Source organism: Metopolophium dirhodum, chromosome 8 (genome assembly GCF_019925205.1).
Source record: "Metopolophium dirhodum isolate CAU chromosome 8, ASM1992520v1, whole genome shotgun sequence".
Lineage (NCBI taxonomy): Eukaryota > Metazoa > Arthropoda > Insecta > Hemiptera > Aphididae > Metopolophium > Metopolophium dirhodum.
In genome coordinates, this window is record NC_083567.1 from 34,923,961 (window position 1) to 34,951,323 (window position 27,363).

Sequence of the window (27,363 nt, forward strand, 5' to 3'; positions counted from 1 at the left end):
CCAATTTGAGTTTTAACAATGACTCATTAGGTGTATAGACTATAGAATATACTTATCAACAATATATTATACATCAATAAATTATTCATCAATGACAGAACTACCGGTTTTGTGTGAGTAATAACAATAATAAAAAAACATCGAATTAGTATGGTTGTCACAATATTATTTATTACCAATATAGTATACATATCGTATAAAGGTACTAGGAGTTTATAAATTAAACTTAAAATCAAAATTATATTTTAAAATTTTCTCTCGATGAACACCGTGATAATGCCGGATATGCGGTGCCAGTTGCTGTAAAATATACGCATTAATTTAAGTGGGATTATCCATATTATACTTATTTGTACGATGATCTTCACGTATTTCATACTTAACGATCGTTTCCGTTGTGTCCGTTCTTCCTGTTTGCTTCCTTTGTCCTACGCGATCCTCTCCAGACATGCGCGCTGACTCAAGCAACCAATAATAATACATCGTGCCCTGTCTCTTCGTCATAATATAGTATTGTATTCATACATATTATATTACCATATTATCCCATAATAGTACTTCTATACATCAAATGGCGTAAATAATTATGGTGTGAAGCAAACAAATTTAGTTTTATTATCCAATATTGGGCAAAGTGAAAATCGGTATTTGATGCGGTCTAGTGATCAAGACATGCAGCAATACAAACATAAAATATAAAAAAGTGGAGACGGAAGAAAAAACGAAATATAGAAAAACTATATGATCATATTTTATACTGATCAGTAAGGTTCATACTATAATACGGCCATAATAATAATATATGCCTACCTAATACGCATAACTTTCCAAAGAAATTATGTTCCTATAACAAAAAAACAATAAGTATAAATGTTTAATTAATTAGGTAGGCACTATACTGCTATTATATGAGTTAATAGTTATAATATACATATACACATAAATATACATATTATCATAATATGGAATATAGATACTAGTGCTGGAGGTGTATAATAAAGTATACCTTAGTTATAAGTCCTACATTTAATTTTCATAGTTATGTATATAGTCAATTATACGCATACAGGTTATTGCTTAGGTATACTTATTACTATTTGTAAATAAAAGTCATACTTAATATAATATGACAATTTACATCTAGATCATACATCAAACCGATTATTGTATGAAATATGAATAATGTTGATAATAATTATTCTTAATATTCATGTATAATATAGTGTAAACGTAACTTATTCATTCTGCTAAAAAAAAAATTATATAGTATTACGTAATAGTTTTGGGTAAAAGAATCAGCAAGGTACCTGTAAACAAAAAAATTTAATTTTTTGAATGATTTATTCGTTAATATTGGGCAGTGTATTTTTTCTAAGAAATTATCAACATATTTATTATTCACCGTTAATATTGATTATTTACGAAATTTAAAACGCCGGTGAATATGGGTAGGTACCACTATTACTGTAAAAACTGTACTTGGAATAATATATTATTTATTTATAAATAGGTGGAAGTCGTCCAATACCTTTGCGCGAATGTCGCATACTATAATTTATAACATTGAAATAATGTGATTTACTTTGATTCACAAAGTCGGGAGTGAGAATATTATTATACCATGCGCAAGGTACGCTAACGAAAAACAATTTTTTAGTTTTGATCATGAACCTGGGAGCGAAGAATCCATACACTAATTATAGGCATTTACGATGTAGGTTTAGTGGCAATAATGTATAATGCGATCGTGTTTTATATAGGTGATTTTACCTATTGACTGGGGAAAAATTCGTTGGTAACGTTCAATAAATTATAATATATTATATCATGATAATCCGTCAATCGCGCGAGTCATTATTGTGTTTATATTTTATAACACATGGGTTAATATTATATTGAAATATCAATTTTAACACGACATCGAACTTAATCCCGAACAGTGCCTATTCTTTTATATTGTTCGCTCGGTATAGGTAACGGAAAATCGCAATTTACGATTTTGATTGGTGTTCAAGTGTGTAGGTAAATATTACCTACGTGTGTTCTGTACACGCGAATATCGGGATATCGTTCGAAACCGCGATTCGACGTTCAAAACATTTTCCGCCAATTTTTTTCAACCGATGAAATTTCTTGTTCTCAAACAGAAACACTGCGCTGCCTACCTATACACACATACACATACGCCTGTAACGGTACCAATATAATATTATTATTACGCATATCCTATATATATACATAATATATACGAACGCGGAATACAAGACTGTCACGATTATAATACAATATATATATATACATTATACACACATACCCAGTACACACACACACACACACACACACACATACACACACACACACATGTGCGTATATATATGTATAGTACCTATATAGTAATATAATAATACATAACCTAAACGGGTACAAAGCATTCACGTTTCGGACGCATACGCACGGCGAGCGCGATTTAGACACACTTTGGATTTCTGCGCAGCCGGTCGTCCGTCGTACCTATAACACACCAATTTGATCGCATAACATAACATAGGTATTATATTTATCAACCGCATACCGTATTTCGCCGTACGCAAAATATATATCACAATATAATAATATAATAATTTGCCTGTATATATTATCGTTGTGTTGTAGGTACATAATAATAATATTATAGTGTCGTTGCTTTTATATGCGCCGCTGCACGTGCACAATTTTTCACCACGCGTGTATACCTATATATTATTATTATCATCGCGAAGTAGGTAGAACATAACATAACATCGATAAGTCAATAGCGTAATGATTTCAAGCGGTAAAATGATATCAAAATGTATTCTACTATCAATTAATAATACGATGTGATTTAGGTCGATGGTCATAACTCATAATTAATATACCATTACAGTGCGCTCGTTGTACGTTATCCGCGTAACTACAATAATATAAATATTGCCATTTTGCTGTTGCGGTCGCTACAGTTCGACGCATCTGTTTGCGCTGGAGGACGTCTACAGTTTTCACCGCGGCGATTAATTTCCATTGTGACTGCTCGAACGTTTTACAATAACGGGTAAGTTGTCATTATGCATAATTTTCTCTTCGCCAAATTAATATTATATTATATTTCAAAATGTAAATGACGTCTAAACAACGAGCTGTCCGTTAAGAGCTCGTCCGCGATTATTACTGTAATAACGTAGTTTATTATATTATCCACATGAATGAACTGCGATGCTTATTTGTGTGACTGCCGACGCAACGTTTTCGCGAAACCTTTGATGCATTTTTGATCGTCACGTTTTAAACATTTTTTTCGACTTTCCGTCAGATATGACGTTGTGTTTTTTCCCCAAAATAACATTGACCGCCTACATAGTGTACATTATAGCCGTATAATTACATAATACGTAGCTAAATAACTATATATAGCTATACTTACAAATTATGATTCGAATACATACTACACAATAATAGTATACTATTATGATATTATATTACCACAATACCACGTGCAGATTTCATAATTTAGTGTTTTAAGAATTAAGATCATAATGATATTTTACTTGTATGATATGATTACTTGAGTAATGTGTCTTAGTTAACGCCGTTCACACATCATCATATTATGTTTTGAGTTAGCCGGACAAGACGTATCACGGTGTACCTATATAATATAGCGTTGATAAGCTATACTATTATATTATGAACGTTGTTTTAAACACATAATAACAACCGAGAACCGTTATGGCTAATCAACACGGTCACGGTCTTTGAACGCATGTAGGTACATCCGTGTTACCATACACACTTTAGTTAATATATAATATTATATATTGTTAATAATTCAATGATTTAATGCATTGATTCGTTAATTATATACGAGTCACAATAAATGAATCGCCTCAAAAGTAATTCTGAAAACAAAATGTTTCCAACAATATAATATTATATCACTTAAAAATATATAACTAAAATTGATGTGTATTTGTGTTAACTAGTAGAAAGTAACTTTTCGATTTGTGGTAGGTAACAGTGTAACACATTTGATTTTATAAGACATTATAAGCAATATCATTTTAACTCATTAATTCACATGGCTTCTGTTTCTGATATATCAGTAGTGTATCGCTGATAACCTTTGACGTATTATCGAACGAGTATTTTTTTTTATCGAGAAGCGAACAAAATAAATAAAAAAGTGGGCCAGTGGGTGTCGCTCTGCTGTACAGTAGGTTACAAGATGGCCACTGCAATGGATGGTGTTAAATTTGAATTCAATGATATAATATCATTGCTATTTACGTAGAGCCTTGTTTTAAATTTTAACCTTGTTTAGCTATAAATATTGAACATTTTGTAAATTTTTAACTACAAAATAATTATTCAATTTTAAATTTGATAAAATTTGAACTTTCAATGCTTATAAAAAGAAATTGTGCCAATGTACCTAACCTAACCAAACCACCTGATACAGTAATAATAATACACATACAAATTGTAAGTTAAAAAAGGTGGGTAAGTGGATGTCGCTCTGCTGTACAGTAGGTGACAAGTGGGTCATTGTAATGGATGGTGTTAAATTTGAATTCAATGATATAATATTATTGTATGAGAAAAACAATTCTGAGCGAAAACGGTCAGTCAGCCTATGATATTACCAAGTATATTTGATGATATTATCGTGAATAAAGTAATTTATATATAAACTATTTACGTGGAACCTTGTTTAGCTATAAATATTGAACATTTTGTAAATTTTTAACTACAAAATAATTATTACATTTTAAATTTGATAAACTTTGTCAAAATTCGAACTTTAAATGCTTATAAAAAAAATGTGTGCCTCTGTATTTCTAATATTTTTCAATTGCTATTGTAACAATATATCAGGAGCCTTGTATTAGATTTTCACACTTTTTGGCCCAACAAATATAGTTTTATTAAAACTACAAAAAATTAAAATTTTAAATGGTCTGTAAGTAGCTCAAAAAGAGTCGAATTATTTTCAAAATTGTATGGTGTATAGAAAATGCTAATATAAACATTCAGTGAAATTTTAAAGTACCTATTTACAGTCATTGTTTTTTTAATTACAACAAAAGAAGAAAATCGTTACATGAGAAATTGAGTGAATATCGAATCTTGTAAAAATATAAATTTCAAACGCTCATAAAAATGTAATTTGATTTACTTATAGACATTTTTTTTATTGATAAAGGTAGACAAACTTATGAGGAATCTTGTATTACATTTTCAAATCTTAGATTCAAATAGAAAATTTTTTATGAATTTCTAATTCAAAATAATTTGCAAATTTTCGTCATTTTTCGTATTTTGTCAATATTTGTGACTATAGATTTTTAATTCTGCCTTTGAAACAATATATTAGGAGCCTTCTATTAAATGTTCAAGCTTTTTTAACCAACAAATAAAATTTTATTGATATTTATAGAAATAAAAACTAAAAAAAATGGAAACTGAAAATGTCCGTAAACAGCTCAAAATAAGTCAAAATATTTGGTAAATGTTATGGTGTATAGAAAATGCTAATATAAACATTCAGTCAAAATTTCAAGTACCTACGATCATTTGTTTTAGAGTTGCACCAAAAACCGAAATCGATTTTCTCGAAAACAGATTTTGCGTGAAAAATCCCGTTTTTCCTTAATTTTCTTTTGTTTTTACGGTGCTTTTGAAAACTACTAGGACATTTTTACTTTTGACCCCCTCAAAATACTAACTAGATTCACTTTCTTATCAGAAAAGTTACTGTTGAAGAAAATCTAAGCATGTTTACTGTCCTAAAAGATGATGACAGACACAATTATAGAAAAAACTAAAAAAAAAAATACACATCATTGTAAAATCAATGCATTCATCGCTCCGTTCAAAATCTAAAACATATTCTTATAAAAAATAACTGAAAAAAAACAATTATAGGCTGGCGCTGCCTTGATTTTTATATGATGATTATTAAATTTCTAAGGAAAGTCATAGAAACATGTGAATAAATAATAGTAGGTACACTCATAATTTCCATATAACGTAAATGTTTAAATAAACATATTTTTTCGTTATAATAATATTATTAGTACACGTTTAATTCCTTATTATTGAATATTTATTCAGAATCAAAAATGTAAAACTAATTGATGACCCAGTGGGAAATTAAATATTATAATAAGCTGATTCTTTTATCGTCACTCATCAAATGTTTGTTTACAATCTATAGATAAAACATTTTATAATATGACAAGTAACTGCAGTAATCAAAACAGAGTTTAAAAAATACAGAGGTCGTCTCTCAGTATAGATTTGATCTTGAAGTTAGAATTTTTCTGGTCAGTTATATTTTTATAGACAAAAAATCAGGAGAAATGTTCTGGTATTTAGGTACTTATAATATTTTTGCATTCAAATATGGTCATTACGACATCAATATTGGAGAAGGTAATTTTTTCTTTAAAATCAAACGTTTCCGCTAGATTTATAAATATATAATATTACATATGAACATAAAATATCTGCCTGTCATCGAGTCCAGTTTCCATTTCATACATAACGTGTATCTACACTGTAATATTGACGATTTGGGGCATTCATGAGATACTAATATTATATTATGAGATACCTGTATAGGTATCATTCGAAAATAATATGTATGTGTGAAACAGTTGTGGTCGTAGTTATTAAACCACGAGCATTTTGGTTTTAAACAATATCAAAATTGATTCGTGAAATTAAAATCGTGACGTTATTGTGCAAAACATTCAGGATACAAAACGAAACTGTATTAAAGAATGAAAGAAACCATGGTCGTATAGGTATATACTATATAGTTTTCAACTACTCACACGAACTACGCATAGTTTCGCGCATTATTTTATATTAAAATATTACAAAAAAGTGTTTCGTTTAACGTTATATGTCATATTTTATACGAGTTACGTAAAAATAGAATTACATGTATTGAATTATACCCTTTTTACGTGATAAAATGTAATATAATAATTGTATATTATATCGATACATTTCCCCAAGATTCTAGAAATTAATTATCATTAATTATGATTAAATTAATTATTTATTTATAAAAATATTTATACAACATTTTTTATGTTCCCTACGTTGGTGTATTTAATCTATAGACAAAATATTAATGAATATTCTATACAGTCTATACCTCTAAATTATATTTACAATAAAGATAGTAATTTGTTGAGTGTCAGTCATTAATTGCAATATATGTAGACTAATATGATATTAAAAGAAATATTATGTATTGTACTATTGTTTATAATTAGGTATTATAATCGTTTTAAATAATAAATAATAATAAACTGTTTTGTTTTCAAAATAACTAATAATTATATGACGACATATAATATATATATATATTATAGTAAAAATATAATATACGTGATAATGACAATGTTGTACAAAACTTTATTAAGAAACAGATAAGGAAACATGTGCTTCATGTTGAAAAACAGAAATTTAACAACCGTAAAATATAGGTATGTTATGTAAATAATGTTCAGAATTATTTCTATATATTTACATATGTGATTTATCATATTAAATCTGATAAATTTTGTATTGAGAGGTTTTTTTTAAACACATGTTTTCATTTGAAATGTATTGTAATGTCATATTCTATAATAAAATAAGAGTACATAGTCTTGAGCAGTTGAGCAAGGATGACCCAACTTTTTATGATAAAGATTTATTAGAAATACATATACATATATTTCCTTTGAGAAGCCACAAAAATACGTAGATATTACAGTCAGCGGTCCCTGGGATGTATTAGAGAGGTTACTAAATGTATAATAATAAGATAATATAAATAATAAATTCTAACGAATCAACTTTAAAATCGTCTGCAATCGGCCGTTTGGCCACCCCTGGTCCAGAGTATATATATAATATATATAATTATTGGGTACATTTGTAAACACAAATTTGTGAAAATACGAACGTAACGCCGATCGAAAAATTCCTATTCATCATTTATTACATATTATTGTCATGAAAATAAATCCTTGTTATAAGTTACATGGCATAATATTTATAGTTTAAAAACATACCTAACCGTATGCGAAGTATCTATAAACATCAAAAACAAAATCATATAGGTACCTACAGTTATTTTATTAATATGAATTAGAAGTTGAACTACATAATATATTATAATAATGTTCAGTAATCGTGGCATAAAATGGCACTACAAAATTATGACAATATATAAGCACAAAAAGAAAATTAAATAATATGAACAATATTGTTATTTATATTATTATTAAATATTAATATCAAATATACAAAATAATATTTAATGCGAATAATGATCAATTCTATTTTTTCTATAAAGGGAGATTTTCTTAGTATACCATCTATGAGCTTTCCGCTTACCACAGGTTGAGAAACGCTGGTCTATACCATGGTATTATTATTATCACTGTCGAATACAGTCAAACAATGCTAAAATGTAATTAAACACTGTGCGTCTAACACTACGAAACGGTCCTTGACCGCATAGATTTGAATAATATTATGATTTCGATAGTTATCGTAACATTGACTTTGAAAAAAAAAACAATTACAAATTTTCTGCCAGTTAAAATTGTATTTGGTTATTTGATATACCTCAGTGGGTCACAGCTCCAGTAATATTATTTTCTCTAAATATTTTGCGGTATGGATTCATGGTCAACGATCGATTATCAAGTGCGTGAAAATAATTGCGATTATTTTACAAATTAAATTATTATGCAAAGTATATAAAATTCTTGTCTATACTTCTTGTCTTATTTATATTTAACCGCACCTAAAATCAAAAATGCTGATCATTGAAAAATATGATTACGTTGGAAATTTTTTTTTATTTGGTATTTATTTATATTATGAATGGTAAAATAAATAAGATTTTTTCCTTAGACTATTGAAAATAATAAATAAAATTAACTATTATTACGTCGCCGGCGAGTGCGGTGACTATAAGCCTAGCAGAAATAAGTACCGCGGACACGGGTGGGTTGTGTTGACGGACGTTGCAGTAAATATCGTTTGCAATAAATAATTTATAATCTTGGAGTAATTCCAGCCGGAGATAATCACCATTTTTATTACATTGAAATAATTATTAAATACAACATTTTGTTTTGCATGTAAATTGATTAAGAGTGAAATATTTGTAACTTATTATTTAAAATATCAAATATCCATAGAAGTCTTACAAATTTGAAAAGAAGGTTTAAAATAACTAAAATAGACTACAGAATATACCTATACCACATACTATTTTTAATCTACAAACCAGATATATTCCAAACTTAAAAAACTTTTACCGAGTTCACCAAAAGGTATAGTAGAAACACTAAATTTTGTATTAAATTGTGATATTCTTACCACCTAAAATGCAAAAATTACAAATAGTTTGGAATTGTTATTGTAACAAGCAAAAAAAATATAGAATATTCTAATTATTGTTATAAGTACTAAGAAGTTAGATGACGGCAATAAATTTATTTTATATTTGACACTTAAGAATACATACGTACCTATTTTAGTAACTATAAATTTTTCGGTTTTTAGATACAACAACCTTAAAAAAGTGTGTGGTTTTTGGATTCAACTATTATTTTATGATTAAATGTAGGTAGGTAGTTAATTATAAATTATAATATCAGTATATTACGTATAAAAGTCAACATTGAACTAACCCTGACTAATGTGGTTTCTCATCACTGCACGGTGAGGAATATTAATGTTTTAAATGTACACAAATTAATAAACCCAATATGGGCCTATCCATACTATTATTATCCCTCGATCGCTGCACTAACTTAGCGCCCTTGATCTATACTCTACAAATCAGAAATATCCCTTGACCTGTTATGAAATATATTAAATATTTATAATGTATGCCATGTAGGTATATAGGTTAGGCTAGATCAGAGGTTGTAAACCCACGGCCTTTATAGCAATGGTCTGTGACCCACGAGTAAAATTTATAATTTATTTCCATAAAAATAAACATTATAATATGTGTATAAAAACCACGAACTAAGATAGTATATGGACTGAAAATGGCGAATTCAAACGTTGTTTATTTGTATATACATATATTAAGCTGGTACCTATTGTTAAATTTATACACCTATAACAGTTATAAACTTATAAATAATTTAAATGTTATGTGACTGTACAATTTTGTTTAAAATAAAAAGGTAGGTATCGCACTATCGATTTGGTAGGGTCTCGATATCAAATAGGACAACCCACAATACCAAAATTAAAAACTGCAGTAACTATGCGTGTAGTGTTACATTATGAACTAACAATTTTGAATTTATTGACGTCATTGCGTACGAAAAACGATTCTAAGCAGATATGTCTAACAGAGAACACATTTTTGTCACAAACAAATATATTGTTACAGTATTTTATCAAATATCTAACTATTATTGTTATTGACTTTTTATTCAATACCATGAAACATAGAGCGGTGTGAATTAATACTGAATAGGTTCATGATATAAATAGCTTATAATAATATTATTAGTCTAAATATTTTGACAATTTCATTGTGCATAGAAAATAATACTTAGTAATATACGTAATAAGTAGTGACTAATGACTAATGGCAAAAAGTTTCAAGTTCCACTAATCGATATTTTTGACACTAAAATCGTTTGATGAAAAATCCTAATTTCGTCAAAATTATAAAGTGAGTGATCATAACGTTGTATAGTTTGAACTAAAAATGTTTACTACTTATTTTTAATATTTTTAAGTTTTGTAAAAACAACTTACGTAAGTACCTTTGATTACATATTAAAGATTTTTTTACCAAGAATCAACTATCCAAATATTGATAAAAAAAAGACTAAAAATAACAAATATTTACAGAGTAACATGTTTTTATAAAAAATGGTGATTTAATTGTAGTGTAATGTTTCGTTTTGTACTACGATTAATATTTTTGAATATAAACAAAAAATCTTTTTTGTAAGAATCGTATAACACAATGAATATTAAATTTAGTAAAAACTTGAACTTCAAACCTTCTATAAAAACAACGTGTATTAAATGTTCAAGCCGTAGGTATATTTTAAACTGGCATTTTAAATGAGTACAAAATAATTTGCAAAATTTTATAATTTCATAACTTCAAACTTATACCTATAAAATAGTGACTATGTATTTTTGATATTTTTTAATCAGATTAAGTACATGAGGAATCTTGAATTAAATTTTTAAGATTTTTGACTCTGAAGTCCAAAGTTTATAAATAACATAAAAAGAGACAAAATATTTTGAAAATTATACCATATTAATATAAATATTTTGTGATCATTTCAAATACCTACTAATTAATTTTTAAAAGATATTTAAAATTAATTTTAATACCACAAAAAACAAAATTATTATTGAAAATCGATGTTGTGAATTTCTGTTTTCTGCTGCTTTTGTTAATTTTTTAATTTATTATTTTAAAATATTACGGGAATTTTTTTTTTGATGCCTCAAAGTATTACCTAAATCTATTTTTCTACCAAAAACCGACATCGAAGTTGAATATTGAAGCATTTGTACCTGCTATTCCAAAAGATGATTTCTCTCTCTCTCTCTCACACACACACACACACACACACACATACATACACAAACAAAAATAAAAACGCACATAATTTTAAGACCAATATATTATTCATCGCTCCGTAAAATTATTTGCTTAGTTCATTATTAATCTCAAACTTCATAAATAATAATGAATTATGCAATTTATAATAGTTTATGAAATGTAATCATCAAAAATTAATATTATGAACGTACACAACAAGGAAACTATTAGTAGTTTATAAGTAAACGAATGTGCTTAACTAAGTAAATAACGTTGAAGAATTTTCTTAAAATTTGAATTTCAAATTCAATACAAAAAATCTACTCAAATGTTTATATTATAAAAAATAATTGTAACTATGTATCTTTATATTTTTATTGAACTAAAATAACTTAATAATTTATATAAACTTTATTTCATATAATATTATCTTCAATGATAATTTATACAATTTTCAGACAGAGGTTTTCAATGGTTTATGATGGTTATAATGGGAGGAAATATAGATTGAATCATTTCACTGTTCTACTTTCCCATTTTCAATTCGATCATCAAATAGCAATTGCTCATAGACTACATACCATTACAGTGCGTTGAGACATTACGTAATAACATTATGTTCAAACATATATAACTAACAATATATTACGTAAATTTAGATAATATTATAAGATACCTGTTAAATTATTACCTATAGGTTTATAGTTTACACTAGTACAGTTATTATTATTATTTTAGTACAGTTTTATACTATATTTTATTTATATCAATAAGATATATGAGAATCAAAATTATTAACTGTTTAAAAATCTTTTGATAGGTATGCAAAGTTTTGAATAGTTAAGTAAAATAAGGAATATCAAACCCAACCGTACCTACAATTTTATTTTTATAAATTGTATTAATTGTGTGAAGAATGATGTAACAATTACGTATGTTTTTTCTATACTTCCTCAACCGGATTTCATTCGGAATACAGTTTCGCGTTTGTATAAAAATTTTAAAATTAAAAAAAAACCTTATTTCTATGTCCACTATACAGTAGTATTATTGAATATAATGTTCTCAAAAGATAAAGATTTCAAAAGCTATTACTTTCAGTATTGAAAAAATTTCAAAAAATTAATAAAAATGAATAAATTAAACTATTGAAAAAATATTATAATGAAATAAATGAATACATCCGTTATTCGTTTTACTCATTTACACTTCATAAGTTAATTTTAATAATAATATTAATCGTAAGTCAAACATAATATACCGTATTACCGTGTGTCCGCGAAAACAGGGTACACTCTCTATAACACGGTTACCTACATTACTCAGTACCCTATACATATCTTAGAAGTCTGTCTGTCTGTCTGATCCAATAGTCTAGTCTCATGTCCCACAAACATAGTTAAAAAATATGTATAGGGTACTGAGTAATATGGGTAATTTAATTATACCGTGTACCCTGATACACGGTACCTATTTATGTATCAAATATTATTTTTTAATTAAAGACAGATCATGGTGTATAATTTATATTATAGAATCGATTGTTATGTATTTTGTATTTTCCCAATCCAGGGGCGTATACAAAGGGTATATGATGTGGTGGTCGGATCCCGTCCATGACCATTGTTTTATTTTTGGATTAAGTACTATATAGGAACTTCAAACTAATTCCAACAATAACGTTCTAAATTAAAGTATAAAAATATTACAATTACAATTGTTGGCCTCCGGGGAAAGTTTTTCTCAAGTTTTTCCACTTAATACAAAAAAATAGTTGCAATCGTAATAGCTATATAATATCACGAATCGTGATAGTTTAAAGAGACTGTCAACGTGAATTTGCTGTCATAATGGCATGATAGTTGATACTTGATAGTGGATTTGGTGGGGGAGTGGGGTAAGTTATAAATAAAATTCATTTTTCCTACATTTATAACTTTTTAGGACATTATAAATACCCTAAAACAACTATAAGGCTAGGTAATTTTCCACTGATCCTCCATAGTCCCGTATACAAAACTTATAAATAAGCTATATAGTACTATAACTATCACGATAATATAATATAATTTATTATAACATGACGTTTTTGTTTTTGCAGACCACTATTTTATACGATATCGTGTGGATGTAACTATATAACTATATATGACCCGCAAAACGAAATAATATAATCGTCACAAAAACGAACACATTGGACGTTAGTGCAGGTGTCCACACACTCACGACAAAAGGTGCAGTGTACCGTCGTGGCGTGATGGCCATTTACTCAACCATACCAGCAACAACGGCGACAGCGGTACTGGAAACGCGGTAACGGCAGCGACTACCTACTTGTTTGTACTTGCAAGTACATGTGCGGGATAGTGTGCGCACGGGCATTGGAAAAGGCGGTCTTGTTGGGCGATGATACGCGTCCGGCGGCGTGTGCCGAAAGCCCGTGGCCAATGATCGTCGTGACCCGTGACAACCGCAGTAGAAGCGCGGCGACCACAACCGCGGTGGCAGTAGCAGCGCCGGCAACGGTAGCGGTGGCTCAGCAGGTCACCACTTGGTCCTCCGGTTCGCCCGCGGCAGTCTGCAAGATGCGCTCGTCCGCCGCGGTGACCGTCATCACCATCGTCGTCAGGCTGACGGCTGTACTATTGCTACTGATGGCGTCCGCACGCCCAGCCACCGCTATGGGACAGCTCCAGGGCCAGTACAACGGCCCATATCCGGACATATGCCCCAGGTAGGTTTTTTCTCATGTATTTCAGTAGTCATTCTTCGATAACAGCAATGTACGAATGTATTTTTCGGATGCTGTAATTTGTACCTCCTAGAAACTCTAAAAAATTTTGATCACGCTAAAATCCTTAAAAAAAATTAATTCAAGAGCCAAGAAGGAGCATTTAAAATAAATAACAAAAATGTGTGTATTCAAAATATATGATTAGTATACATTGGATTTGAAGCTGATAACTTATCAGTGATGACTGATGAGTGATACATAGAATATGTTTTGTATTATATTTTTAGTAATAATATAAATATTTACTATTAATTTTTTTTTTTGGAACGTTTATAGTGTTCGATTCACATAAATTGCTTCATTTGAGGGTTACAAGTTGTATTGAATGCATACACGTTAAGATTACAGATGGCGTAAAATTTTTTTTTGAGGCTAGGGTTCCCGACAATCAATAACTGTTATAAATTAAAATACTATTTATATCCAATTATATGTACATGGCGTGGTTTTATGATAGTAAACTCGTATACCTACCTAATTTTAAGTGATTAAATGTCCATTGTATAATTATTTCTTATATTATAGGTACCTAATATGTTTCTAAATGTAAAAGTTATTTATTTGGCTAACCAGCATTAGGTAGGTATAGTTCTATTCAATTAATTTCTTTTGGTAGATTTTCAATATTTTGTTGACCTAAATTAACTAATATTTACTGTTCAGTGTTCTTATCATTTTCAGAATAACCAAGTCATTATTTTGAAACAATGCAAACCCTTAAATACTTTATGAACATTAGGCAAATCATATTAAAAGTATCTATTTCGCAGTTTATTTTATATTTCACCTTTTGTTTGAATATATAATATGTAAATTCATCAGGGCCTATTAAATGATGTACCTAACTGTTCTATGAGTTATGGAGTTATCACTATAATATTATAGCTGCTAAATTTCTCTCTCTCTCTCTCTCTTAATTATTTCCTTATAATTGTGTATGCACCCGTCATATAATTATTAGAAATAATGATGTTTTAATGTTCAAATTTATTGGAATTAGAAAACCTTCTCTTTATTATTTTTATATTTTTTTTTTAATGTATGTAAGTACTAACATATTCCGCAATTAATCAATAAGCTATAGGTACATATATTTATAAATAGAAAATATGAGTTTATTTTATTTTACTGTCACAAATGTATCTATAATTTAAATTTGTGTCCAATAAATGATTTTTTCTGAAATAATTTTATAAATAGATAATAGTTACTGTAGTTTTTAATATTAATTTTAATTTTTACCCTCCAAACGTATTGAATATTTTATTTTGTGAAAATGATTGACGTTTTCTACGAAAATACCTATTTATGTTCGCTTTAAGTTTTTAATATTTACCAATCTTCTATTATTTGAATTTTTATTGAACTTGCGTGAAAAATGTGATTCTTTTAAAATTAATTTGCTATTATGCAAGTATATTATATAGGTAGTGTAAGTAATAAATAATAATTAATAACAATACGAAAATGGTTAGGTTGAATAATATAAATTAGAACTTGTACTCCCACCGGTTTAGTACCTATGTGATAACTTCATAATATGTTCTAATTATCTTTACTAGACGTTTCACATGCATTCGTCTTTAATATTTATCTCTTTAACATAATCTTATTTAAGAGGTAGATACTAGATTATAATATAAAACATTACAGATCTAATAATGTAAATATATGTTTTTTTATATTCGATACAATTTTGTACAATATAGGTACCTATTTTATAGTAAATTGGCTAATTATACTCAGTGCCGTAAGCCCGTAACTACCCTCCCTTGGCGAATTTCATTTTGGCGTTTATTTTTGTTTCATATTATAGGTATAATTTTTATATTCTTATTAAACTTCATTCTTACGTGTTAATTAAAATACTGCTATATTTTTTAAATTATTGAGTCATTATAGTTAATATTGATACGAAAATTATAAGAAATTAAAAATAAACAAAAAACACAACGTTTCTTATTATATGTAAGTACAAAATGTAATGTTTATAGTACAATTATAGATGTTTCAATAAATCAGTCATTTATATTAAAATTGTATCTTTCTAGTCTTATAATATTTGAAAAATCTAAATTATTGAAAACACGACGTATCCATTATTCAAGATGTATCTATTCCTACATTTTAATGAAAAAAAATGAAAACTCTTAATTTAAATACTACAATTTACAAAAATAATAAGGAAACAAGACTAAAACTACAGATTATTTCGATTAAAATTAAGATTTTTAACTAAGATTAAAAATAAATAAAATAAGTTTTATTAAAATATCCTTATAATTTACCTATGTATGTATATGCAATTAATTAAATTAAGAAAATGATGTAATTCTATTTAACAAATTTCTCTATAATTCGAACTTTTTTTGTTCCCCATGTGACTTTGTTACATGGAAGTTTCACTATATCAAAATTCAAAATAACCGAACTAAAATATCGATTTAGCCAATTCATAGAAAACAATATTTATACGTCAGTGAACATTTATTAACATTATTAGACTATAGTAATCCTAATTTTTAAAGTTCAAAACAGTTTTAAAACATTTAAATGTAGCCTGATAAATAGTAAAAATGATTGTCTATTATTTAGTAATAATCACTGATTGTTGGAATTAATAAGCATAAGTATTATTGAGTACTTGACATGCCATAGTTCAGCGCCGTTAATCTTGTATCTTCTGAAATATATTTCCTGGAAAGTTGTAACTAAACTAAGTAAGTAATGAATAAGTCAGTCAGTAATGACAATCAAAAAACTCACTTTTACTCAGGAATTAGGATTACACTAATATAAAACACGGAAATCGAATAACGTAGGTATACTAATATAAAGATAAACTTTAATGTCTATTCTGTATAGATACTATATTAAATAAAGTTGGATGTCAGGCGTCTGCCGTCATATTAAATAGTCGGGAAACCGATCGTTTGTGTATGATAGTAATCATTATTTTAGCCGTTCGTGCCTGTACGGAAAGCCGCCAAGCTGTACATTTCATACACGAAAAAAAATATAAATATATTTACACCATATTATTTAATCAATTCCTATATTTGATAACATTTTCAAAATATTTTGATAATTTTGAACTGTTTACTGACAATTTAAATTTTTTTAGTTTTTTTTTCTATAAATGTCAATAAAATTTTATTTGTTGGGTAAAAAAGAGTGAAAATGCTCCTGATACATTGTTAAAATAGCAATAAAAAATATTAAAAATACATAGGCACGCATTTTTTTTTATAAGCATTTAAAGTTCAATTTTTGACAAAATTGATCAATTTTAAAATGTATAAATGATATTGTAGTTAAAAATGTATAAAATGTTCAACTTCTATAGCTGAGGATTGAAAATGTAGAACAAGGTTCCACATAAATAAGTAAATAAATGTCTTTATTCACAATAATATCATCAAATATACTTGGTAATATCATAGGCTGACTGACCGTTTTCACTCAGAATCGTTTTTCGTATACAATGATATTATATCACTGAATTCAAATTTAACACCATCTATTACATTGACCCACTTGTAACCTACTGTACAAAAGAGCGACAACCACTTACCTACCTTTTTATTTTTTATAATAGTATTTTAAAATTATGTCAAAAAAAGCTACAAAAAACTATTGTCTGTCAAAGATTTATTCATAATGAAACATTATTTATTACACATTTACATGTTTGACGTTATAATGTTTAATGATATGATCGGCTGTGCGATAGTGCCGCAGTGCGATCTAATCTATTCAACATTTATTTATTTTTATGTATTTTTATTGATTAAGTAGGTAATCGTAATATACAAATACACAGTACGTACCTATGTAATTACTCATAAGTAAATAATATTAATAGATTTTGTTTTTAAATTTTGTTGTTTTAGTTTACCTAAAAAATTCTCTAAGAACCTCTACTTTAGCTGGATTGATTATAATTTGTACGTTAAATAATACTAAATAGTTGTTTATTGAACGTGATCGAAATTTAAACCTAGATTTATTATGATATATCATACAGTAAATTGGTATTTGTGATATAATTTTTTACAAGGTTGGGGATAAATAACATATCATATTTAATCCAATAGGATAGCTGGTATATTTTGTACGAAATAAATCTTAAACCTAGATTCTTATTTTATGACTTGATATAATCCAACTATAACAGTACCATAACATGTTATACCATTCAGTATTTCAGTACCACCAATAACCTATATGAGTAATGAACCCATTAGACACGTCTGATGTCTCATGCCAATTCGGACTCCACCTTTAATTTTTAATTGCCTTTACGTTTTTCAGTTGAGTTATAAAATTTTATTCATGTTTACCTAGTATGCACATCGATTTGTAAAATTTATCATAATTTGGCCAAAGGGCTTAGCTCATATATCTTATAATAAATAATAATAACAATGATCAGACTATTTACAGGAAAATAGGTGCTTACACAATTGCTTTCTCATTGAAACTAAAACTTCGATAATATTGGGATTTGGAATACGTAATACATATATATATATATATATATATATTATGCAGGATGTAACAGAAAAACCTGACAAATAAAAATGAAAAATTGATAAAAGTTTAACGTATGAAAAAAATTATGAAAGTTATAATATGGGTAATAAATAATTTAAGATTTACTTAAGCTTGATATTCATAAAAATAATAAGCTACTTGAATTAAATTAATTCAACGTTTTTACCATTAACATTATTCTCAAAGTTAGAATTACATATTGGTTATTTTGAATTTTTCCAAAAAAAATGTAATTTAATTTAAAGTGCAATTAAAAAATATATATTGCATCTGTTACGTTAGCGTTTATAAATAATATTAAAAAAAAAATTAAAATATTGATTAGAACAAAAACAAAAGTTATTACATTTGTCAGGTTATTCTATTACACCTTGCATAAATGTTTTAAAAATGCCTTTGGTAAAATTTAAATTGTATACAAAACGTTAGCTACACATATAATTACTAAATTATACCTACGTTTATATTTAAATACATAAACAGTTTCCACTCGAATAGTAGTTACTTGTTAAAATATTGAATAATAATAAGAACGGTTTTTTAATAGGTAAAATAGTTTAAAGTTAATAAAAATTATATCTATTTTAAGTTTACTGCCTTGTAATCATAATTGAAAACAGTAAAGTATCTAAATAACCAAAACAAATCTGAAACTATTTGCTGATTTAGTCACCTATGTCTGTAATATTCATAACTGTGTACCTACCTTTTTATTTTGTGTTTTAAAATTTCCATTTTCTTTGATTTAAATAGGTACTGTGCCTAAATTACATAATATATTAATATTAGAAATACAAACTTTAAAACATTTATAACGTTTATTTTGTCAGAGTAAGTCAACATGTAGTTTAGTTGTACATTGTATCTACTATTAGATTAACCGTGCTGTATTTAGGCCGAAAAGTACTTGTACAGTGTTGTAGGTATTATTAATTTATAATTAACTATCTTCTTTTTTTTAAATTTAAGGTACCGTAATTAATTTCTTAGTTAATATATTACATGCATACAACCAATGTATTTGTATGAGTCAGTTCTAAATAACAATTATTGAAAGTTATAATATTATTTATTTAATGTTACGAAGAAATTCTAACAGCAGCTAGTTTTCTAATTTAATATAATGTGCCATTTAAATTTACATTTAATATTTCTTGTTATTTAATTTATGAAACTGCAAAAATAATTCTATTTAACTATTTAAGTATAGTTACGATGGATCGACAGTGTCACGCTATCATATAGGTACTCAAAAACGTTGACAACTCATAAACTTCAGTCACCTTGAATTTACTTTAGAATTATAATCACAATAAGTTTTATTTTAATATCGTTATTTCTTTGTACATTTGCATTATCTGTTATCTGGTATCACTGTATCAGATACAAATAACAGTTCAGATTTGAATAATATTCACATTCAGTATAAAAATGTATTATACGTGTATCATTTTAGTTAAATATCACAATATGTCCAATATTGTTCATTCGTTAATCGTTAATGCGTTATTATTGTCGAAACGCAAATAAAAAGTTTAAAGATCATAGAAAAATGTACGAATGGTTTATGGTTATAACTATAATAGTTTATAACGTTATTGACATAAAGGAAGAACGTAGTAGAATTATTTTTAAAATTCATATAGTTATATTAATAATTTGTATTAACTAACTTAGCTCTGCATTCTTTAAATAAAATAACACAATATAAATTTTAATATTTAATAGAATTATTGCGATGATTAATTAGTGATATATAAGGCCACGAGGGACAATAAAGTATGCAATGTAAAAAAATGCATCAACAAGAAATAGTATTAAAAATATTTTTTTCTGAAGCAATATAAGTACTTGATACTATTTTTTTTCTATTATTATTGTAATATAATTACATAAATAACATTTATTTTTATTTTTAAAATACCTTGCGTATAAATTATAATGCTGTTTTGTCAACGTTTCGCCTTGACTCCACGTGGAATAAGAATATACCCTATGTAGTACAATGAGGTAACGGAATGGAATTAGTCCATCGGGGTATAGACAACTTTATTTTTATTTCCTTTTCGATGCAATGTATTAAGATTATTCTGTATGCATGTTTAGATTATGACATAATAACTGCTTTATAATATTTACAAAATACAACTATATAATATTAGAAGCCTTCAGAAATTATTTTTCATCGTTTGTTTTTATTTTTTATTACTCATTATAGTGATATATATTGTCACGGAGAACTTCTAGACGATATACAAATGCAACAGCTGTATTCAGACTCCAAAACTTTCGTAGACAAAAAGTTACGCCGTAGTGAAGCTGAAATCATAAAGTCGTATAGGGAATTAAAATTACGAAATAACGGTCGAGTGCCTACTCGTGCTGTGCTTACCAAATTTGTTGAAGACAACTTCAGCGATGACCCGTTGGTCGAGTGGGTGCCGCCTGATTTTGTCGAGACCCCCACTATCAGTACTTACGTACAGGATCAAAATTACAAGTAATGATTGACTTATGAAAATACATCAGAATTATTATAAATTATACCATGGTGGCAAAATGTTGATCTGAGCAAGGAAAATATTGAATTTTAGTGTGATTGTAATGTGTAGTATTTATTTTTAAGAATTTGGATCTTACAACTTAATCAAATTTGGAAAAGATTGGCCCGGAGGGTGGATGAAGACGTTAAAATAAACCCCGATCGGCATTCATCCATTTATTTGCCAAATGGATTCTTCATAGCTGGTGGCAGATTCACTGAACTCTATTATTGGGATTCGTATTGGATCATACGAGGTGAGATAACGACTAACCAAAAAATGACTATCGTAAATTATAAATCCATGGTGCAAATAATATTTTATTTTCGTAGGAGCCATACTGTGTGACATGAAAGACTCGGCCAGAGGAATCATACAAAATTTTCTTTACTTGGTTCACCGCTTTGGTTATGTACCGAACGGAAGTAGAATTTACTATTTAATGAGATCTCAGCCACCGCTCCTCATCCAAATGGCTGCATCATATTATACGTATACAGATGATTTGGATTTTATCAAGAAAAACATACAAGTAATTTACCTATGACTATTCAATTATAATTTTAATTTTTTTTTAATCAAGTGATTCCGTGAACACCCATTATTCACATTTGATTAAAAAATAGTAAAGATCTAAGCTGAATTTGATACTTATTTATATTGCATTATAATATGTATAAACAAATAAAACGCGTACCTATATTTTTAAACATCATTATCAAATATTTGAATATTTTTTAACAGTATCTGGAAGCCGAATTCAACTTTTGGATGACGAACCGAACAATTAAAGTTGAAAAGGCAGGTAATACCTACATTATGGGACAGTACAACACACATACTCGGGGACCACGACCCGAATCCTATTAGTAAGTGTAAAATTGGCTTATAAGTAAAAATATTTATATATTAAAATGTATTTATATATGTTCAATATATGCCTTTTTTTTATAGTCAAGACAAAACCTTAGCTACGCCACTTTCTAGCGTAGACGATAAAAATGAGTTATATTCAAGATTAAAAGCTGCCGCCGAAACTGGTTGGGATTTTTCGACCAAACATTATAATAATTTTGGTCAAAACACTGGTAATATTTTCTAGACGTATCATATAAAATCGTATACAATCCACAAAAAAATATTTAAATATAGATGTTACAAACAAAAAACATGCATTAATACAGCTAAAAGTATACCTACCATGAATTATAATAATTATTAAGTAAATTAATATAACTATATTCAACCACCGCATGTTTTGTTTTTGAGGAAAGATTATACTTGTTATTGTTTACTAAATCGAATGAATACATTTTAATTAATAACATATAATACTAATGAATTGAACACAATTGTTTATGAATACAAACGCAAAAATATTCTTAACATTCAATACCTAATATCATATTGTTAGTATAGTTATCGTTAGTGATCGATTTCGGTTACAAATATTTGCAAACATTTTACTATACCAATATACCATATGCGTATATATTAACTATCTATTACAGAATTTAAGAAGTATATTAAATACTTAAACTAGGTAAACTAATCTATATGATTATTTGATTAATGAAGAATACAATTTCAACATAATATAATATATTCTTAATATACGGTATATACAACTTAGTTTATTCTCCTTAAGAAATGAGAGATATCTTTGTTCAAGTTGATTTTATTCATAATTTAACTATTTAGTTCATTACAACAATCATATTATTATTAAATAAAATATTTTTTTATATATATAATTTCCTATTGTAAAATTGTAATCATTACAAAAAATAAACATTAAACAATATTATTAATTACCCTTACTGGCTATAGTGGCTCTTTTCAATATACATACATTTTTTTGGTTGTGTATCGATGAATTAGTTAGGTTTATTTGTGTATATAAATATCATGTAGGTTATTAATTTTATATTTTCAGGAGATTTGTCTAATACGGATCCTCAGAATTTTATTTACGTAGAGTTGAATGCAATATTACAAGCTAACGCAGTGGTTCTTGCTCAATTGTTTAAATTACTGGGTAATCAAGCTAAATTCAAATATTATAATGACATCGGTCACCGTTTTCAGATTGGAATTAACGCGGTTAGTGATATTTAATACTTAATATTATATTCATGTGGTGTAAAATACTAAATTGTGTTACTAAAAACTTTTTATTTGGGATGGACATTTAGTTGCTGTGGAACGAAGAAGAAGGTATTTGGTTAGATTATGACTTGACCACTAAACTAAGTCGTAAGTACTTCTATACGTCCAATTTTGCACCATTGTGGACTGGTAGTTACGAGAGAAAACTTAGAACGTATTATGGTAAACGGGTGTTGGACTATTTAATAGTTAACGGTGTTATCAATCAAGATGGAACTCCAAAGTTAATTTGTAAGTATAAAATCCTAATAGTAAATTAATAATTTGAGTTAAAAATTAACTACTCAAACTTTTAAAGAGAACCATGACGGAAGTATTAAATTTTAATTCAAATTTCAATGATAAATCATTGTATACAAAAAACGATTCCCGTCTTCGCGTTTTTGTTAGTTTTTTCAAATTATTTTATTAAGGCAATATATTTTTAGTCACCAATATGTCGAGTTGGCTGTGGTCGACGTAGTGGGCATTCCAGTAAACACCCAAATACAGTAAAAATTCACTATAAAAATAAATATGAGACGATGTCTCGGTCTGCAGGATAAATTAGAAAGTGGAGATTATCGGTGTGCTATGAGACGCGTGTTTTTGTACAGTGGCCATGTCATAACTATATACCTATATTTTAATTTTTAAAAAATATTCATTTTAAAAATAACAGTTAGAATATAGGTTTTGAAATTAAAATTAAATTACAAATGTGCTCTAGTTAATCATTTTTATGCATAGGAAATAGGAATATACTTAAAACTTAGTGGAATAAAATGCGTTACTTAGTGCATTACCTACAGAGTATAAAAATTAAATTAAATAGTTTATGAATTAGAGAAGTACCTATAATAAGTTATAACTCGTAACTGTAAATTTTATATTTGTATGTCCATAATAAGTAATAACTAGGGCTTGGATTTAAATGTCCTAAAAATATCAAAAAATACATTCAACATATTGTAAGATGTTATAAGTACGTTTATAAATACAAAAAATGAGTAAAAATTTAATTTAACAAATTACATTTGTATTACACTGTACTCCAACTGTACTCCAACTGCACTACACTGTAATACTCCGATAAAAGTTTTATGCAATTAAATCGGCTAATTGGTTGGTGTGGCATAAAGATAAATCTCAGTCTTGTCTAATTTAAAACCAGATTTCCTGATGTTATATAGTTCAAGATGAAAATGATTTATATTACGTAATATCATAATTATATTTCAATGAAGGCAATTTTTTTTAGTAATAATACGAGAAATAGGTCAAAAATGATTTAAAAAATTAAAAAATGCCCCAGAAAAATGTTGTGGTTATACAACATTGAGTGTTTGAAACACATTTGTAGCTTGGAAATCATCATGTAAGACATTCCAAAAAAAATTCATACCTATGCATTGAAATCCGAACACTAGTTATACCTAATAAGTTAATATATAAGTTAATAACTAAATATAAAACTCATAATGCATACTTACACATTGTACATTAAACAATTTAAACTTGAACCATCCAATAGTACTAAAGTATTACAATACAAATGTAAAATTATCTATTTATCTTTTTTAATATAGGTGTACCAACATCGAATGTGAACTCTTCCCAACAATGGGACTATCCGAATTGCTGGCCGCCACTCCAAGCCATGGTAATCCAAGGTTTGGACCGCACAAACTACAAACCTGCCCAGACTGTTGCTATAAACTTGGCCAAGTCGTGGATAAACACTAATTACGTCGGATACATAACCAGCGGCACTATGTTTGAAAAGGTAATTGTTTTCCGACATTCAATCAATAGTGTGGTGTTGAATTTAATGATTGAATACTTTTGCACTATACAAACGAGCATTTATATTAATTTCGTTCAAAAATGGTTTCTTAAACATCAACGCCGTCAAAGATTACAAATTAAAGTTAATTTCGACTCAATTGTATATTTTATCTGTATTTACAGTACAGTGCACTCGAAGTGGGCACGACCGGTGGGGGTGGCGAGTATACGCCTCAGACAGGATTTGGATGGACGAACGGTATCGTGTTCGAACTGTTCCGGAGATGGGGACACCTATTTCGATCTACTTAAATACCATACTACTGAACCGACCATGTATTCATATTGTACATATATATCTACGTAATATTTTTGTATTTTTTTTTTCCACTTACCTACCTAAATTTTAAATTAAAACTACAATAGGGTATATTATTATAGATATATTTGTACAGCATGTCCATGTGTGTTATTGTATATAATTAATATTATATTTTATACATGTATATTGTATATATATTATGTATGATGTTTGTTTAACAAATTATGATATTATCATTAAATCTTCTGGTTGTTGATAAGACAATAACATATAATAATAATTATAATCATACATTTATACGATTGTATACACATATATTATATGTATGACAGGCGTGCGCAGAAATTTTGTATGAGGTGTTTCATGGATGGTTCACATTCCATTTTTGGGCCTTAACAAATCTAACCTAAACCCCCTACTTAAAAAAAATAGCATAAATTGAATTGTCTTAAAAAACAGAGGTTCTTCGTGGGGCTCAGGTTACTAGTCACAGTGCTACACTGCCATATATAATATAGTGAGACACGGAAGAACTCGCTCGGACTCAGAACTGTCCACATAGCGAATTCCTCCGACCATGTGACCATGTTCACATAAAATTCTTAATTACTATGTACTATAACTATCACTATAAGTATAATAATATTACCGTGGCATGATATAGTATAACATACTTTTATATATACTCCGCGCACGTTAAGAATATCATGACCAATTCGCCGTCTAAAACCGGTAGACGGAAAAAAAAACATAGAAAATAAAAACGACATTTTTAAATTTTGCTATTTTTCATATTTTAGTAGACATTACTGTAAAAGGACTTGGATTTCGCTACATTAATTTAAATATATAGATAACTTACTTTAAACAAATATTGTAATCAAGACTGAACTAGAGGAATGTGAAGTGCCCAAATTGCCTATCCAGAACGCCGTGAGGAAAAACTCGCGTAACTTAAAAATACGCTGCGCGCCGTTGGATTCTCATCTGCTCATCTATACTTACTTTCGCGTTGCTCAGTGTGGGAACGACCACGGGCGCTCTGAATACACCATAGGAAGAACGAATAGACGACGTTAACCAGTAGGTATTATCTTCAAAATGTGCCTCATCACTGTCATCTGTAGGCACTTTGTGAACCGTGGTTAGGTTTTATAAACGTCTTACAATCTATTAACCGAACCATGCGTTGGTGTATCGTAGTTATTTTTGCATGTAACGTTGACGGTGACATTGATGGTATTTTTTTAGTAACGCAAAAGTAACTTTGTAATTTTTTAAGATGACTAATAGGGTAAGTATTATTTTTTTTTTAAAACAAGTTTGAAAACGTTCTAAACATTACACCACTTACGTGGTAGTATATATATAACTTTTTTTATTTATTCTTCAAGAAGGTAATGGGCCCCACAGAACATGTTCGGGTATAATATGTACTGGTTTATCATAAATAGATACACCTATTTTTATAATAATTAAACATGTAATATTTTTGTTTTATCTAAACAACAATTCTAAAATTACAAATATTTTTCAGTATACGTACGTATAGTTACTGTTTAGGTGGGTGGATCCATAATAT

The 27,363-nt window shown here is 27.9% G+C and overlaps 1 protein-coding gene across 2 annotated transcripts; it reads left to right on the forward strand.

Annotated features, from left to right (window-relative positions):
* The first annotated feature begins 2,493 nt into the window (after positions 1 to 2,493).
* On the forward strand, positions 2,494 to 25,828 carry LOC132951055 (trehalase-like). Of its 2 annotated transcripts, none has more exons than XM_061022749.1 (12): positions 2,494 to 3,070; positions 12,088 to 12,217; positions 13,731 to 14,363; positions 21,199 to 21,480; positions 21,607 to 21,779; positions 21,856 to 22,055; positions 22,268 to 22,392; positions 22,478 to 22,611; positions 23,460 to 23,626; positions 23,719 to 23,923; positions 25,261 to 25,457; positions 25,643 to 25,828. In XM_061022749.1, the coding sequence occupies exons 3-12, from the start codon at positions 13,984 to 13,986 to the stop codon at positions 25,769 to 25,771; spliced, it is 1,992 nt and encodes a 663-aa protein (XP_060878732.1). In that variant the 5' UTR covers positions 2,494 to 3,070; positions 12,088 to 12,217; positions 13,731 to 13,983; the 3' UTR covers positions 25,772 to 25,828. The 2 variants fall into 2 exon arrangements, with proteins under 2 accessions (XP_060878732.1, XP_060878731.1); XM_061022748.1 differs by lacking the exon at positions 12,088 to 12,217 and having other exon boundaries at positions 2,494 to 2,830; positions 2,906 to 3,070.
* The last annotated feature ends 1,535 nt before the right edge of the window (positions 25,829 to 27,363 follow it).